Source organism: Natator depressus, chromosome 1, assembly GCF_965152275.1.
Source record: "Natator depressus isolate rNatDep1 chromosome 1, rNatDep2.hap1, whole genome shotgun sequence".
Taxonomy (NCBI): domain Eukaryota; kingdom Metazoa; phylum Chordata; order Testudines; family Cheloniidae; genus Natator; species Natator depressus.
The window spans coordinates 212,391,480-212,408,162 of NC_134234.1; the positions used below are offsets into that span (position 1 = coordinate 212,391,480).

The window sequence follows — 16,683 nt, forward strand, 5'->3', positions numbered from 1 at the left end:
TTAAATCATGGGCTCTGCCCTGTCAGCTGGAGTCCTGCCCAGCACCCGGGTATCATTCACCCATAGATTTCACAGGCCGTGGAAAGGAACTCCTTTCCTCAGGTTGCAGCTTGCAGTTCCTCCTCTGTGACCCAGCACCAGGTAAATTTAACCCTTGATGGAAGGAGATAGATGTTTTACCTGTTCTAGTCAGTGAATCTGTCGTCTCTGTCACACCTGTAAAGGGAAAGGGAGGAGAGTTAGAGTCTGGAGTGAGGGGGAGGTGACGTGTTTGTTACCAGGAGAATAGGCCCTCTGAGAGTCCCTGGGGGTCTCCAGCTGTGACCTGTTCTGATTCCCAGAAACTCCTGCACAGGAGCATAGGGCCTGTATGATAGAGATTTTGGGCCCAACTTAAGTCCTCTGTGCTGAGAACATTAGTAACAAACCAGCACATTGGGACCTATGATGGATACAAGGTCTATGTGGGCTGATGCCTTAGCCAATTTTACCCAACAAAGATTCCACCTCACAGCATCCATGATGCTCCTGCACACAGGAGATGGGAAAGCCTGCCCTGTGACCAAGATGGGGAGGCAGTTGTATCCATCCCTTCTGTGAAAATTACAGCATGAAGCAGAACCATCTCCTGTCACTCACCTGAACAATTAACAGCAGCATCTTCCTTATGATCACAGTTACTCTCACCCCAGGGCTTGGCAGGACAGTCCCAGAGAGATGACTCTGTCCCTCTGCAATTCAACGTCTCCACCCAGATGGGACCATTCCCCTCACCGAATGCAGCCTCGCCCAGGGCAGATACAGCAGATCCACAGCCCAGTTGTTCACACACAACTTTAGCATCCGCCATGTCCCAGGAGTCATCACAAACTGTTCCCCAGGAGCCACGGTACCAAACCTCCACTCTCCCCGAGCATCTGTCCTCTCCTCCCACGACGTGTAACTTCTCCTGGTCTGGAAATGCAGAAACCTCACATGTTACTGGGACAGCTGGGAAAGTCCTTAGGGACCAAGAGCGAGACAGTGAGAAGCAGAGATACCTGTACAGCTTGTAGAGTTCGGGCATTCGCTAAACAGGGTCTGAGGTGGTTTTTCTTTTATTCCTATGGATAGAAAATTATGACATGAACAGACTGAGAAGTGTGTGGGATGTAGGAGAGAGTAGGGTTATCAGTATATTAAACCTCTAAGTTACAGCAATTTCATAAGCTTAAATCTAAATCCCTAGGAGGAGGTAGCGGGAAAGCTGGTCGACACAGAGAACAAAGAGATAGCAAGAATATTAGGCAAGTGCTTAGGGAAATGCAGCAAAGTATGGAATGGAACAGACCTTGACTGCTGACTATAGGGTCCCTCAGCCAGAATCCAGAGTAGAGCCGGGGCCCAGATTCCCCAATCAGCCACTGGGGAAGTGGCACCATAGGAAGACTGGCTAAGCCTGTTTGGGAGGAGAGACTCCCCTCGCCCAGAAGTGCAAACCACAATAGTGACCTAGCTGGAGGGCTGAGTCACAAAGAGACCACAGCGGCTCCTGGATCAAGAGAGCAGCTGCGGACAGAGAGACAAGATGGAGGGATGGTTTGCAACCATGGGGAGAGGTGCTGACCTGGCAAGCTAGTCCCCAGGACAACCAGGAGGAGGTGCCATATTGTCGTGAATAGAGCACCCCCATCATACCTACACACAGACACACTTTTGGGGAATTCTGATCCTGACCCAGATTTCACAGGCAGGTTTTCAGGAATCAGCACCTGAAGCAGAGCAGTCTCCAGGCAGCCTAACAAGTGCAGCTGGCCTGTAGTAGGTTGCCTGATTGGTGGGAAGGGTCTGCAGCGCAGCTCTTGAATCCAGCAGCCACAGTAGCCATTCAGCGACTGCTCAAAGCATTTCCCACAGCTGCAATACCTTGTGCTCCTGCCTTGTTCCCAGCCTTGCTCTTGCTTTCACCGCAGACTTATCCCGGCCTTGCCTTGCTCCAGGTAACCCAGTCCTGACTCTCGCCTCTGATTCCTGACTTCTGACTTTGGCTCTGACCCCTGGCTCCGAGTTCCGACTACCAGCTCCTGCTCTACCCATTGTACCTGACTCCTGCTCCAACCACTCACCACAACCACCTATGTCCTGGTCACTGACACTGGGCCCATCTCTGATTCTTTAGCCCCAAAGGATAACCACAGAGATTCCCAAATGATGCTAGCTAATAGGAGGCATTTGTGAGCTCTCACTAGGTGATTGCACTGTGTACCACACAGCTTGTATAAATAACTAATTCCCCAGTTTGTTTTCCATGGGCCTCATTCTCATTCCTAGAATGGACAATGAAAATATGTCTGTATCACTGCTGAGAATGTAAAACTGCCTATTCTGAAAAGTAAATACATGCAAAATTTCTATCACACACTTTCAATGAATTAAACATGTAGAGGGTGCATGTGTGCGTGCGTGCAGACAGTTTCAAAATTACCACTGCAAGAAATATGGGTCTCTTCTGCTCGGTTATCACAGGATTGCTGTTTCCACAGCCCTGACGGGCACTGCCAAAGGGACCTGTCTTGCTCACGGCATGAAACATGGTCCAGCCACGTGGGACCAGAACCTTCTCCATATGCAAAGTCTCTTGCAAGCTGCCCTCCATCTCCACAATGCAGTTGTTTGCATACAATTGCTGGGGTGACTCCAGACATCTGATTGGAGCAAACACTGCCCCACGTCCCATTGTAGAAAACCTCCAGCCGCCCAGCACAGTCACTCTCGCTCACCAGCCTCAGATCTGTGAACTCTAGAAGGAAATGCACAAAAAGGGAATTTAAATCATCTGATTCTGAAAAGAACTGGGGTGTAAAGAGTGAAATCCCAGAGATTCCTAACAATCCTGTGCATTATTTTGCAGATTCAAGTGCCAGAGACAATCACTAAGAATCAGAAACTCTTGTGGACACCACAAGCCCATTAGAAATAGAATGATCCCCTCTTGAAAGTCACCAGTTCCCAGCAGTTACACACACAGACACCTGCAATACAGCAGTGACTGCCCTCCCACCACTAGAGAAATGCTTTGATACCTCCAATACCCCTGGGTGGGAACCGATGGGAAATGGTGACTTTTTAATCATGATCCCTGTAGGTTGGGAGGAGAGACAGCAAGGGAGAGTCTCAATCATTCTCAGCTCTCTCCTCAAATATCTTCCCCCTCCATTAAATAGCCCGGTAACCAAGTTCACAAGAGCATTCCCAGACCAGACCTGAGCAGAGAATTCCCGCGTCCTCTTTGTGTCTGCAGTTGTGCTGGCCCCAGCCCCTGGAAGGACACGCCCAGAGATCGGATTCATTCCCAGAGCAATTCACATCATCCAGCCAGATCTGCCCGGATCCTTCCCCATAATGAGCAGAGACAGTTGCACTGATGGCATGTCCACATCCCAGTTGTTTGCAAATGACATCGGAGTCTGACAGATCCCAGGCATCATCACAGACCGTCCCCCAGCTGCCACTGTAATAAATCTCCACTCTCCCGGCACAGCGACCTGTCCCATTCACCAGTCTGATCCGCCTGCTTCCTGCAGGGATGAATCCCAGTTGTTAACATGCAATATAATAATAGCTGAACAGCTTCCAGGCAAATTAATGATGATAGTGTAATGGCTGAGATGCTGAAATACATTTAAAAATCGGTCTTTGCAAGAAACACAGAAAAGAAAAGAAGCCTGTAATGTAAGGAAATGAGGAAGATTTTTACAGAGCAGTTTTGATAAACACCAAGTGAGTGTAAGGGCCTAATTCTGAACTCTTTACTCATCTGAGTAACCCTTATAGGTATGGACTTACCAAATTCAGGGTCTATGTTGGTCAATTACATGGTCATAGGATTTTAAAAATCATAAATTTCATTATTTCAGCTATTTAAATCTGAAATTTCACAGTGCTGTAACTACAGGGGTCCTGACCCAAAAAGGAGTTGGGGGGGGGGGTTGCAGTACTGCTACCCTTACTTTTGCGCTGCTGCTGGCGGCAGTGCTGCCTTCAGAGCTGGGCAGCTGGAGAGCGGTGGCTGCTGGCCGGGAGCCCAGCTCTGAAGGCAGAGCCGCCGCCAGCAGCAGCGCAGAAGTAAGGGTGGCCTGGTGTGGTGTTGCCACCCTTATTTCTGTGCTGCTGCCTGCAGAGCTGAGCCCTCAGTCAGCAGCCGCCACTCTCCAGCCACCCAGCTCTGAAGGCAGCGGCGCAGAAGTAAGGGTGGCCTGGTGTGGTATTGCCAGCCTTACTTCTGCACTGCTGCTGGCGGGGCGCTGCCTTCAGAGCTGGGCACACGGCCAACAGCTGCTGCTCTGGGGCTGCCCAGCTCTGACGGCAGCACAGAAATAAGGGTAGCGATACCACCCTCCCCCACAAAATAACCTGGTGACCCTCCTGCAACTCCCTTTTGGTTCAGGACCCCCAATTTGAAAAACACTGGTCTCCCCCATGAAAGCTGTATAGTATTGGGTAAACACACACAAAAGACCAGATTTTACAGGAGGAGACCAGATTTCACAATCCGTGACATGTTTTTCATAGCCGTGAATTTGGTAGGGCCCATCTTATGGGACTCATCACATGGGTAAGAGGTACTAGTGAAACTAAGGGTATGCAGAATCACCCCTTACTGGAAAGGTTGCATATTTTCAAACTGCTCTTAAAGGATAAGCATCAAGTTGTTCAAGGAATTATTAGGCAATAAATTTAACAAAAAACAAATAGTCTTTTAAATTGTTATAGAATTGGGGAGACACCAGAGGATTAAAAAAAAGCAGACATTGTAACAATTTATTTCAGAAATACAGGGAAAGAAAGGCAATTGGATGCACGAGTCTACAATAAAGTCCCCGACACTTAGGGCCCAAATCTACCCTGCTGAAATCAACTGTGATGTCCCCACTGACACACTTGGAGCAGGAATGGACCTTTAATGTGCCATAGTTACCCTGCAGTTGGAATGGGCATGAAAAATGATTTCAGTGCAGTAACATACAGTACATGATATAGGGATATGTTACTTGAAGGATACCAAGGATACCAGTGGTATGGTCCTATGTTTAGTTTTATTGTGGAGTCTTAAAATAAATAATATACCATCAAAAATAATAATAGAATTATCTTGTACAATTGTCATCTACAACCAAGAACAATGAAAAAATCCCATCACAGATTCCTTTTTTTCCCTTTTAAATGAAGGAAAATTGCACAGTTATAAGATTAGGACTTAACAATGTCACATTATAACTGCAACTTTGATGTACTTCCTAAGTGACAGAGGCTTAGATCCACAAAGGTACATAGATACCTAACTGCCTCTTTATAAATACATAATGTATAAATTGTTACATATTTATTGAAGCAGAGAATTGGCTCTCCCCCATTCCAGGCAAGTGCCCTGGCCACCAGGCTAGAGTCACTCTCTTGCTTTTTCTCTGATTCAGTGACCAATTATTTGTACAAAGTGGAACATTTCCAACAGGAGAGACCCACCCCAGCATACCCTATAGTCTATCGTAACTAGAGCACTCACCTGTGTTCACGTCCCTGCTCCAAATCACGAAGAGCAGGGATTTGAACATGGATTTCCCACATCCCAGTTGAGTGCTTTAACCACTGGGTTATGGATAAAATTGGGAGACGAGAGAGCTGACCTGGCTTACATGAGTGAGTTCGTGGTTGAGAGTCCTGAGCAAAGATGGGTGCCTATATCTGACCTGTGTGTCAGGGGCCTAAGGCTTAGATCGATGGCAGTTAGGCATCTAAATAACTCTGTGTATCTAGGCCCTACTCCCTTCCTTGGCATCTCACTGCTGGCAAATTTAGGTGGTTCCCTGTTCAGCTTGCAGGCTTCTGAGGTGTCTAACTCTCCCCATGCATTGTACGGGGAGCTAGGCATGTGACTCAGGGCTGAGGATCTCATTGGGTAGCAAGACCCCTAGGAGTCAGGCCTTGCAATGCCCAAGTCCTTCGGGGATCTAGCCCAGAGCTACTATCCATGGCACTCCTGGTCAAAACAGGTTGCATGTGACTTCCTTTTCTTACTATTGTTTTCTGATTCAAGACAGCATGTTTTTTTAAGACTTTAACATAAAGAAGCCACTAGATATACTAGAACTGCTTGGGAAATTCATTCTTTTTTCCCACAAAATATTTAGATGACCATGAATATTTTTTTCTTTTCTGCAACTAAATTTAGATTTTTCAAACAAAAATCTGAACATTTTCAATGAAAACAGACATTCTGTGAAAATCAGTAATCTTATTGTGAAGATTTTTCATCAAAATTTTTTTTATTAGCTCCAATACATAAAAATATACAACTGAGAGACAGGACTGGGGGAGGTCGCTGCATTTTATTAAACCTATAATGTGTCTATGCTTTTTCTGTATATAATATGATATTTTTACTATAAATCGGCGAAAGTTTGAACCTCAGATCCACATCGTTTCAAGGACTGCTGAGATCACAGCACAAGGTGGGGTGGAGGCAGGCCCTGGGGTGGGTCATGTTCCCATTGAACAAGGACAGGATATTTATAAGATTTTCACACTAAGTCACCTGAGCAAACGACACCGACATCCTCAGCAATTCCTGCCTGGGCTGTCTCAGACGTGGAGTTGTCACAGAGAGTCAGACGAGTCTCATTTCCTGCACACTGGACCCTTCTCAGCCCCACGGGGCCCCTTCCTCGCTGAGACTTAGGGGGGTTATAAGCTTTCTCAGCGACTCTGCACTGGAGCTGTCTGCACACCACGCTGGCATCATCCATGTCCCACTGATCATCCAACACTCTGCCCCACACACCATGGAGGGAAATCTCAACTCTGCCATCACACCGGCTCTCTCCATTCAACAGCCTGAGCGACTCAGAATGACCTGGGCTCGGAGAGATAGGAAATACACTGAATAAAACTCCCCGCTGGTACTGCATTATAAATAATGCACAGGTGTGATGTGGCAAGTGGAGGGTAACTCTCACTGCTATGCAGTGATACAGGGAACAACCTATCTCAAGGGCTCCATTTATCTCTCTACTCAGAAATGCAGGGGGTGATGGTGGGAAAGGCTTCCTCAGCTCTGAGGCCATATCCTGTGAGGAGCTGGGCCTCTTCTGTACAATGCAGAGTGCTCTCACTTCTCTCTGGAGTTAATGTGAGTGGAAGGTGCTCAGGAACACCTGGCAAATCAGGTCCCTGGTTATCAAAGTGCCCAGTGCAAAAGGCCCCCATGCCCACACAATGCACTGATATCGGCAGCACTGTGAGATAGCTGTGATTTACAACAGGAGTCTGGGTATTGGCCTCTGTCACTGCTACAATTCCCAGATCCAGCACTGCCAGGACACGTGGTTCCTTTAAAGAAAGCCCTGCCCTGTTTTCACTGTTCAATGTACATTGGTGAACTGTGATCACCGCATCAGCTCCAAACTCATAAAGGAGCTGTCAAGGTTCCTTCCCCACTCTGAACTCTATTCTTACCAGCTTAGGTTAAAACGTCCCCAAGGTACAAACTTTGCCTTGTCCTTGAACCGTATGCCGCCACCACCAAGCGTATTAAAAAAAGAACAGGGAAAGAGCCCACTTGGAGACATCTTCCCCCAAAATATCCTCCCAAGCCCTACACCCCCTTTCCTGGGGAAGGCTTGATAAGAATCCTCACCAAATTGTACAGGTGAACACAGACCCAAGCCCTTGGATCTTAAGAACAATGAAAAATCAATCAGGTTCTTAAAAGAAGAATTTTAATTAAAGAAAAGGTAAAAGAATCACCTCTGTAAAATCAGAATGGTAAATACCTTACAGGATAATCAGATTAAAAACACAGAAAAACCCTCTAGGCAAAACCTTAAGTTACAAAAAGACACAAAAACAGGAATATACATTCCATCCAGCACAGCTTATTTTATCAGCCATTAAACAAAAGGAAATTGAATGCATTTCTAGCTAGATTACTTACTAACTTTACAGGAGTTGGAAGGCTGCATTCCTGATCTGTTCCCGGCAAAAGCATCACACAGACAGCCCAAACCCTTTGTTCCCCCACCTCCAGATTTGAAAAAATCTTGTCCCCTCATTGGCCATTTTGGGTCAGGTGCCAGCAGGGTTACCTTAGCTTCTTAACCCTTTACATATGAAAGGGTTTTGCCTCTGGCCAGGAGGGATTTTATAGCACTGTATACAGAAAGGTGGTTACCCTTCCCTTTATATTTATGACAGGAGCTAACACAATAAAGGCTTTTCTGCACCCGGCAGGCCAGGTCTGCAACTCTGAACTCTAGCTATTGGCTTGGCTGGAGATGATGCTTGGAGGGGTGAGTGACCTCTGGGCAATGGGGAAAAAATGTCCCATTTTTTTCTAAACATATATGTATACATATATATTTCATTTTAAAAGTTTGTTCACTGTGAGAACATAAAGTTGTTGAAGTTCCTTGTGGGAGAAGCCAAAACCCTTTCAGGTGTTTACTGCCATTGGAGATTTTTTTTATTCAGTGTATACGGCACCTTGCATTTCAAAGGAGCCAATGTATTCCCAAAACATGATTTGTAAGCCAGTTAAAACTTCCTAAATAAATATATATATACACAGGTCAGTAGTGATTCATAGCTCAGGATTGGCTTAAAGTTGCACATAAGACAGGGAGCCAACTACTCTTTTCTAGTAAAGTTACATAGAATCATAGAATATTAGGGTTGGAAGAGACCTCAGGAGGTCACCTACTGCAAACCCCTGCTCAAAGCAGGACCAACATCAACTAAATCATCCCAGCCAAGGCTTTGTCAAGCCAGGCCTTAAAAACCTCCACCACCTTCCAAGGTTACCCATTCCAGTGCTTCACCACCCTCCTAGTGAAATAGTGTTTCCTAATATCCAACCTAGACCTCCCCCACCGCAACTTGAGACCATTGCTTCTTGTTCTGTCATCTGCCTCCACTGAGAACAGCCGAGCTCCATCCTCTTTGGAACCCCCCTTCAGGTAGTTGAAGGCTGCTATCAAATCCCATCTCACTCTTCTCTTCTGCAGACTAAGTTACGTATGGTCTGATTCTCCCACTAAGGCTCCTTTATGCTGAGTAGCTGGGGTTAGTGAGAACTGGACCCAGTGTACTCTCCCCTCACTTACAGCACAGAATCTCTGGGTCAATGTGACCCACATGCTTTGCACTGCAGCATTTGACTTTTTTTCTCCAACAGGAAGCGAGAGACGCATTGGGGAGGGGACATGGATTGTAGCTGGATACTCTGCTCCTCTGTTACATTGTGGGCAACCAACCTGGCAGGTCACACCCTAGTCACCCTCTGAGGGCTGAGCCAATAGAGTGTAGGAGAAGAGTTATAAATAGTGGAATTAAAGGGCTTGTCCGCACTTGAACGGCTACAGCGGCACAGCTGCACTGCTGCAACTATACCTCTGTAGTCCTTCAGTGTAGACACTACCTAGGTCAAAAGCAGGGGTTCTCCCATCGCTGTAGTTAATCCACTTTCCCAAGACACAGTAGCTAGCTTTATGGAAGAATTCTTTTGTCAACCTAGTGCTCTCTATACCAAGGGTTAGGTCGGCTTACCTATGTAAGATTTTTCACACCCCTGAGAGATGTAGCTTGGTCAACCTTATTTTTTGGTATCAAATGCAGCCCTGTGGACTCAGCAGCTGATAGATGAAGAACTGAGAGATCTGTCTGCTGTGAGAGCTGTTTCCAATCCCTGTACCACATTGAATACAGGCTACAGATTTCTGTTTCACCAGCAACTGAGAGCCAGTGAGCTCTTAACCCAAGGGCTGGAACTCTGCTAGCTGCTGAGATCCCTAGACTGATTGGTTGCTGACCAAGTTCTGAAGTGTTTGAAACGACTGAGGTGCTGCCATTTGTCAAACTCAGGAGAATCCAGGTGACACACACAACATGTTATGACTGCACTGCGAAGCCTGAGAAATCATCTCTGAGAGAAGATCCGTGGGGAATGTGTTTGGATGTGTGGGCTGAAGTACAGAACATGATAAGTTGAAACCGTATATTTGAATGTTTGTAACAGAAACAAAAGGCTGTACAAGGAAAACCAGTAGATTTACTGTCTAATAGATTTTTTTAAGGTTACTCATAGTACTCCAAATACTATTTACAGTATTGTCGGTGTGCATTACTAAGGCCATGTCTGTGCTACAGGCGCTACAGTGACACAGCTACAGCATTCCGCCTCTGAGGCTGTATCGCCGCTCTGCAGGTGCTTCTTGGAGTGACAGAAGGGGTTTTACTATTGCTGTAGGTAATCCACCTCTCTGAGAGGTGCTAGCTTGGTCAATGGAAGAATTCTTCTATTGCTGTCTACACTGGGGGTTAGGTTGACACAGCTACAATGCTCAGGGATGTGACGCCTATGGATCCTATTGATTAAGGCTGGTCAGTGCCTAAATCCTTTTAGAAAATGAGAGTTAGGCTCCTAAATCAGTGCAGCAATGCCTAAATACCTTTAAAAATTTTGGCCTATGCCACTCTGGGTAGCCCTCAGATAACTTGCCATCTATCAGCCACTGTTGTTCTCCGATGTGGCATGAGGAAGTTTTTGAAGTTGGATGAGGGAAAATCTTTGGAGAAGCCTGCAGGAAAAAGGACCCCTGTAGTATTTGTGTTGCATTGTAGAGGAGGATCTTCATCAAAGCACCAGCTGCTCTCATGAAGAGCAGGATCTTTGTGAAAATTCCCAGCTGGTTCAGGAGCCAAGCTCTGGAGCCATCTGAACACTTTCCTGAAAACTGGGATCTTTGGCAAAGAAATGATTATTTCTATGAAGTGTTGTGAGGAATTAAAGATTTATCAATCTACACACCCACTGAGCAAGCTCTGTAGGTGAGGGCTGCAGCCCACCAGCACACAACCGGCGTGGGCAACGGGGGTCATTTTGGCCAGGAACACCAGGGCAAACACCTACTTTCCCAGAATGAAGTGGGATTGTAATGGCCCCACAGCATGGATGAGATCTCTGCATATAAGTTGCTTCTGCAACACCAACCTCAACCTGATGAAGGGCTGAGTCAGCCCTGCTGGGACTGAGGGAATCTGTGAATCACAAACCCCAGGTTTATAGAACAGAGCCATTCTCTTTGGTTCACTCTAGCGTAGAGCTAGGAACCACCTTGCCACCCCTCACTGCACCTGGAGGTTCTCTGATCTGGGGAATTTAAACAAAGAGAGCAACACTCCGATACCTCTACTTACTTTGAGTACTGTAGTCAATGGGACTACTCATGATGATCCTAAGCTGGGCAGTACACTGCACTGTAACTAACATATACACGTCTATATTAAACTTACCTGAACAAGTAACCCTGGCCGTGTCTCTGGGGGAGCAGGCTGGGTTGCCCAGGGCCATGTGAAAACAATCCCACAGACAGGATTCAGTCCCTTCACAATGAAAAGTGTCGCTCCATATGGGTCCGCTCCCTTCTCCAAAATGGGCTCCTCCCAGGATCGACTCAGCGTATCCACAATTCAGCTGATGGCAGAGGACGTTGGCATCTTGCAAATCCCAGTGGGAGGCACAGAGGCTTCCCCATGTGTCTCCATGTCGGATCTCCACTCTCCCGGAGCACTCGGTGCCGTTCACTAACCTGCCACCCGGGCACCCTTAGCACAAGGGAAAGTGAGTGTCAAGGTGGCTCAGTGATCAGTGTTAATGGCAATGGCAGGGAGGGGAGTGGGGAACAGGAAGGGATTGTTGCTCTTATTCAATGCTAGCAGTTACCCTGTGGGGGCTGTGGGACTATTCTGCACCTGCACATTCACAAACTGATACTCGATCCACGTCAGTTAGTGCGAAGGGAGGTCCAGGGACCAGAATTTGGTTTCCTTGGTACATTCCATACTCAAGGCACCATAAGCATTTCACAGAGGGATCGTTCCAGCAGACTTGGCTGGTGCATGGACAGGGTGCCAAATTATGGGCCAGGTCCCCACCTGGTGTAAATCAGCATAGCCTCACTGAGCCCAATGGAGCTTGGCAGATTGCCACACTGTGAAGATCTGGCTGAGGATGTTCCCCAATCCCCAATTCTTTTCTTTCCCACTGCAGCTGCTCACCTGAACACACCACATTGGCTTCGCTCCCAGGGGGACACTCAGCTGTGCCCAGCGCAGTAACAGGACAGTCCCTCAGGCGGGATTCGTTCCTTTCACAGCCAAACGTGCCGTTCCAGACAGGTCCGTCTCCTGTGCCAAAGAGCTGCCCTGATGGCATCGACAGGGCAAATCCACAGTCAAGCTGCTGGCAGAGGGCGTGGGCAGCATGTAAATCCCACTGGGAGTCACAGAGAGTTCCCCAGGCTCCTCCGTGGAGAAGCTCCACTCTCCCCGAACACCCTGTGCTGCCGTTTGTCAGCCTGTACCCACCGTACCCTGAGAAGAAGGAGAAGGGAGATCAAAGAAGAGAGTGTTTTCCTATGGAAATAACAGTAAGTGAGCACATAATTAAAAACTGTATCGTAATCTATACACGCATAGGGATTGCCCAGGCCACATTAACTCTGGCATTTCCTAATTTTCAAGTGCTCAACTTGTAACCTAAGTTAATTTCTTTTAACAGTGTGTTTTGGGGGAGAGGCTGTTTGTAAATAGAATATACAGGACACCAACAAGGGTTAAAAAAATAAATGTGGATCAAGAAGTCCAGTTAGCCACTGGGTCCCTGTGTGCACCCCTCCAGCTATGATTCTTCCGAAAAGCCTGAGCTTGAGGCTGACCACCATCTTCCTCCTCCCTCCCAGGGCAAGGCAACACATCCTGGCTGCACGGGGTTTGAAAGTGAACCTTCACTGCCCAGTCTAACTCTCTGTCTGGTGTCACTTAACTTTTGTTTTTTCTCCAGATCTGCACCATCTAACTTGCCTTCTCTCTCATTGGCTGCCCCTTCTCCTGTGTCACCTGACTGAGCTCACAGCCTGGTCTACCTACCCAGGCCCAGTAACTGAACTCACCCTCCTCACTTCAGCCCTTCTCTTGCTGTTCCAAAGCCCTGCAGAGCTGCTGCCATCTTCCCCTGACTCCTGCAGCTAAATCCTTCAACACCTTCTGTGACTGCGAAGATCATCCAGCTCCTGCTTTTGCTTAACAGCCACGTGAGCGTCTCAGGGCAACAGCTCTGACTGTGTACTGGCTGCTACTGTCCCACTCGCCTGACTGTTCACTACGTCTTCACCTTCAATCTAAATAAACAATTTCCACGTTCCCAAATTGAAATGTTTCCTTTCAGTTTGTCAAACTGACTTCAAGTGTTTTGTTTTGAGTCAGTTCAACATTAAACTTCATTTCTCTCTGATGCCTCTGTTTTGCCTTATGGGCCAGATTCCCTGACCAGACTAAATCTCCCACCATGCACCTACAGACATGTGGCTATCCTGAGGCAATTGTGCCACCAGTTAGAGGGAAGACTGCACTGTATAAGGGGAGATGTTGTCTGGCCAGGGAGCCCAGCCCTTAGGAGAGAACCGGAGCCGGAACTACAACTCCCATGAGGCAATGTGCCACAACAGGGAAATGAAGATTAATGTTGAACTGACTGGAAATGAAACATTTTGGGTCAGTTCTACAATCTGAAATATTCCCACCAGGGTTGAACCCAGCCCAAATGAAACATTTCATTTCTATTTTCCCCAACACAAAATTGAAAAAAAAATAGCAAAATTGAAAGTTTCCCAGGGAAAGTTTTGATTTTGAGGAAACAGCATTTTCAGTTAAACAAAAATTCTGATGAAAAATTCCTGACCATCTCTAGGAATAACTAACTCACTGCTAACTAACTCACCTCACATCTCATCTCATTGCTTATTGATTCACTACTACTGATTTAATTGGATTCCATTTATTATTTCACTGTTCACTTGTTTACTAACCATGTCCATCTGTCTCTTGCCCATGGCTCTTATCACACCTTTTTGTGCATCACAGATCTTCCCTCTTCCTCCCCCAAGCCTAAACTCCCCCCACTGGCTCCATTTCCCCATTCTATTACCTTCACCCCTCACAGGTCCCACCAGCTCTACCCACTTCTCTTCCATTCTGATCTCTATCCCCTTCCCAGCTAGATCCCACATCCTCCTCTGCCTCCTCCTCTTGGTTTCTGGTTACAACTTCTCCAAACCTGGACCCCCTTCATTCCCACAGTCTCCAACTTCCACGCCCATCCCCATCACCCCCTCTCATGCCATCATTCCTAACCTCATGTCCAGCCCCCCTCCTCCTTTTGCTGTCCCTAGAATGCACACTGCATCACTAAAAAGATCACAGACATCCACAATCTTTTCATCACTCACTCCCTCCAGCTCCTGTCTCTCACAGAGACCTGCATCCCTTCATCTGACATTGTCGCTGCAGCTGCTCTGTCTTACAGAGGCCTCTCCTCTTCTCACAATCCCGGCCCTGAATCATCCCCAAAGGAACAAGCTGAGTGTGTTGGACTTCACTGCTCTCACATTTTCTCCTCCTTTGAGAAGCACTCCAACCTATTCTTCTCTCCCCCTCTATGTTACTGTCAGCTACTGCCAAGCCAGCTCCTCCCTGTCAGTCTTCCTCTGTGATTTCAGCTCCTGGATCTCTCTCTTCCTCTTATCACAATCTTCCACACTCATCCCTGGAGACTTTATCACCCATGTTAATGGCCCATCTGACTAGAGCTTGAAGGGAAACAATTTTCCTGTTGTGCACGAATGTTTGAGATTTTGATAAATTTTCCCATACTGAACTGGAATGCATCGCTGATATTTCAAAAAATTTCACAAACTGAAAATCCATAATTTTTTGGATCAGTTTTCATAATGTCTAAATGTTTAGTTATGATTTACACATTTAAAATTTAAAAAGGCACTATAAATTCACTTTCAAAACAAAAAGTCATTTGACACAAAAACTTGAATTTTCCATTTCAAAAATATCAAAATGGGACATTTAAACGATTTTGAAACTTTTTTCAAAAAATTTGCCAAAACCAACCTTTCCGGCAGTTTGAGTTTTGACAAATTAGTATTTTCCAATGAAAGAAGGATATGTTAAAAAATTTGAAACAAGCTCAATTTCTAACCTCTTAGCTACCCGTCTCCTCGCCCTCCCCTCTGCATTGACCTACAGCCCTGGATCAGCTCTCCCACTCCCCTAATGTGACGTTCACTCGACCTGGTCTTCAACTAGCATAGCTCTCTTTTGCATATTGCTGTTGCTGAGTTCCCCCGCTCTGGCCATCACCTGGTCACTTCTAGCATTGCCCATCAGTCTCCTCCCTGTTGCCACGTTGTCTGGTCCTTCCTTGATTTCCAGTCCATCAATGTCAATGACCTGCTTAGCCTCTCCTCTCTTTTCTTTCCCACAGCGACATGGTGGCTGCTTTCTGCACCTTTGACTCTTTAGCCCCACTCTCCCACTGCAAGGTCCGGCTTGCCAACCCCCAGCCCAGCCTCACCCCAAACACTCCTACTCACCTGTAGCAGAGCGTCTCTGGTGGAAATCCTATAGCCAGTCTGACTTCCTCCACTACACATTCATGCTCTGCTCCTTCAAATCCGCCATTTTCTTAGCCAAGCAACTCTCCTTCTCCACTTTGATTGATTCCCCCACCTGCAATCCCAGCAACCTTTTTGCCATCTTTCACTCACTGCTCAAAGCCTTACAGTCCTGTCTGCACAGGAACTTGCTGATTTGCATTTGGTCAATAGTTTCAGCAAAAAAGAAAAGAAAAGAAAAGAAGTCCAAATGGTTCATTTCATCCATTTTGAAATGAAAAAAATTGACTTCTCATTTCAAAATGACATTTTGCTTAGAAATTTAGCTACATTTGTTTTAAAAACCCACAGAAGGGTGAAAAAATTGAAAAATGAAACTAAACCAAAAACTGAAATAAAATTATTTGGGGACGAACAAAATGTTTCATTTGACCAAAACCAATTTTTTTAAATTTGATTTTGTTTAGTTTTCAGGTGTTTATTTTTGGTCTTTGAACCGAACAAATCAATTATCTGCTTAACTCTACTTATCAAGCTGTTAACTCCCACCATTGCTCTGCCAGTGAAGGCAGCCTTCATTGCTTGCTTCTCCCTTAAACATCTCTGCATGTTCCTCCCTTGCGTAGGAAGAACTCCCAGTCAAAAGCCATAACAGCATCATCTAATCCTCCTTCAAGTCCCTCCTCAAAACTCACCTCTTCCATAATTCATAGAGCAACATGCAACCTGACAATGGTAAGGCAGCTGGTGAGTTGTCATTACTGTCCTATAACACGGGCTGCAGAATGCCATTAAAGTGTGTGTGCAGGAAACACAGATTTGCCCGCTTCCCCACCTGACCCTTCTCTTCCACTGTCTAATGCCCCTCCTCTACCAGCAGACGGGCCCATGAGCCCCTATACTCACAGCCTCCTAATGTGAGTGAATGGCATTGCAACCTGCCACACAGGGTCACAGCACCACTCAGGTTTGGCCTGGCCAAAAAGTGGTCAGACCATGGCCTGCGTGGTCCCCCTGGCTCCACAGCCTATGAATAATGGTAAAAAATTGTGCACACACTATTTTTATTACCATCTCCTCCCACTCCTACCTTGACCAGTTTGCTTGTCTCATCCCCTTGTTCTGTCTTGGAGTGTGAGCTCTTTGTGCCAGGGATTGTTATTTTCTCTATGTCTTTGTAGTGTGT

At 46.5% G+C, this 16,683-nt stretch overlaps 1 protein-coding gene across 1 annotated transcript in view; it reads right to left on the reverse strand.

Moving 5' to 3' along the window:
- The window catches only part of LOC141985813 (antigen WC1.1-like), a 46,537-nt gene that overhangs the window by 13,048 nt on the left and 16,806 nt on the right, over positions 1–16,683 (reverse strand). The window contains exons 4-11 of the mRNA XM_074950041.1: positions 12,091–12,405; positions 11,326–11,637; positions 6,572–6,889; positions 3,243–3,371; positions 2,465–2,779; positions 1,041–1,103; positions 640–954; positions 181–216 (exon numbers count right to left, since the gene is read on the reverse strand). Of these exons, the coding sequence (XP_074806142.1) occupies positions 181–216; positions 640–954; positions 1,041–1,103; positions 2,465–2,779; positions 3,243–3,371; positions 6,572–6,889; positions 11,326–11,637; positions 12,091–12,405 (1,803 nt within the window). The remainder of the gene's footprint in view (positions 1–180; positions 217–639; positions 955–1,040; positions 1,104–2,464; positions 2,780–3,242; positions 3,372–6,571; positions 6,890–11,325; positions 11,638–12,090; positions 12,406–16,683) is intronic.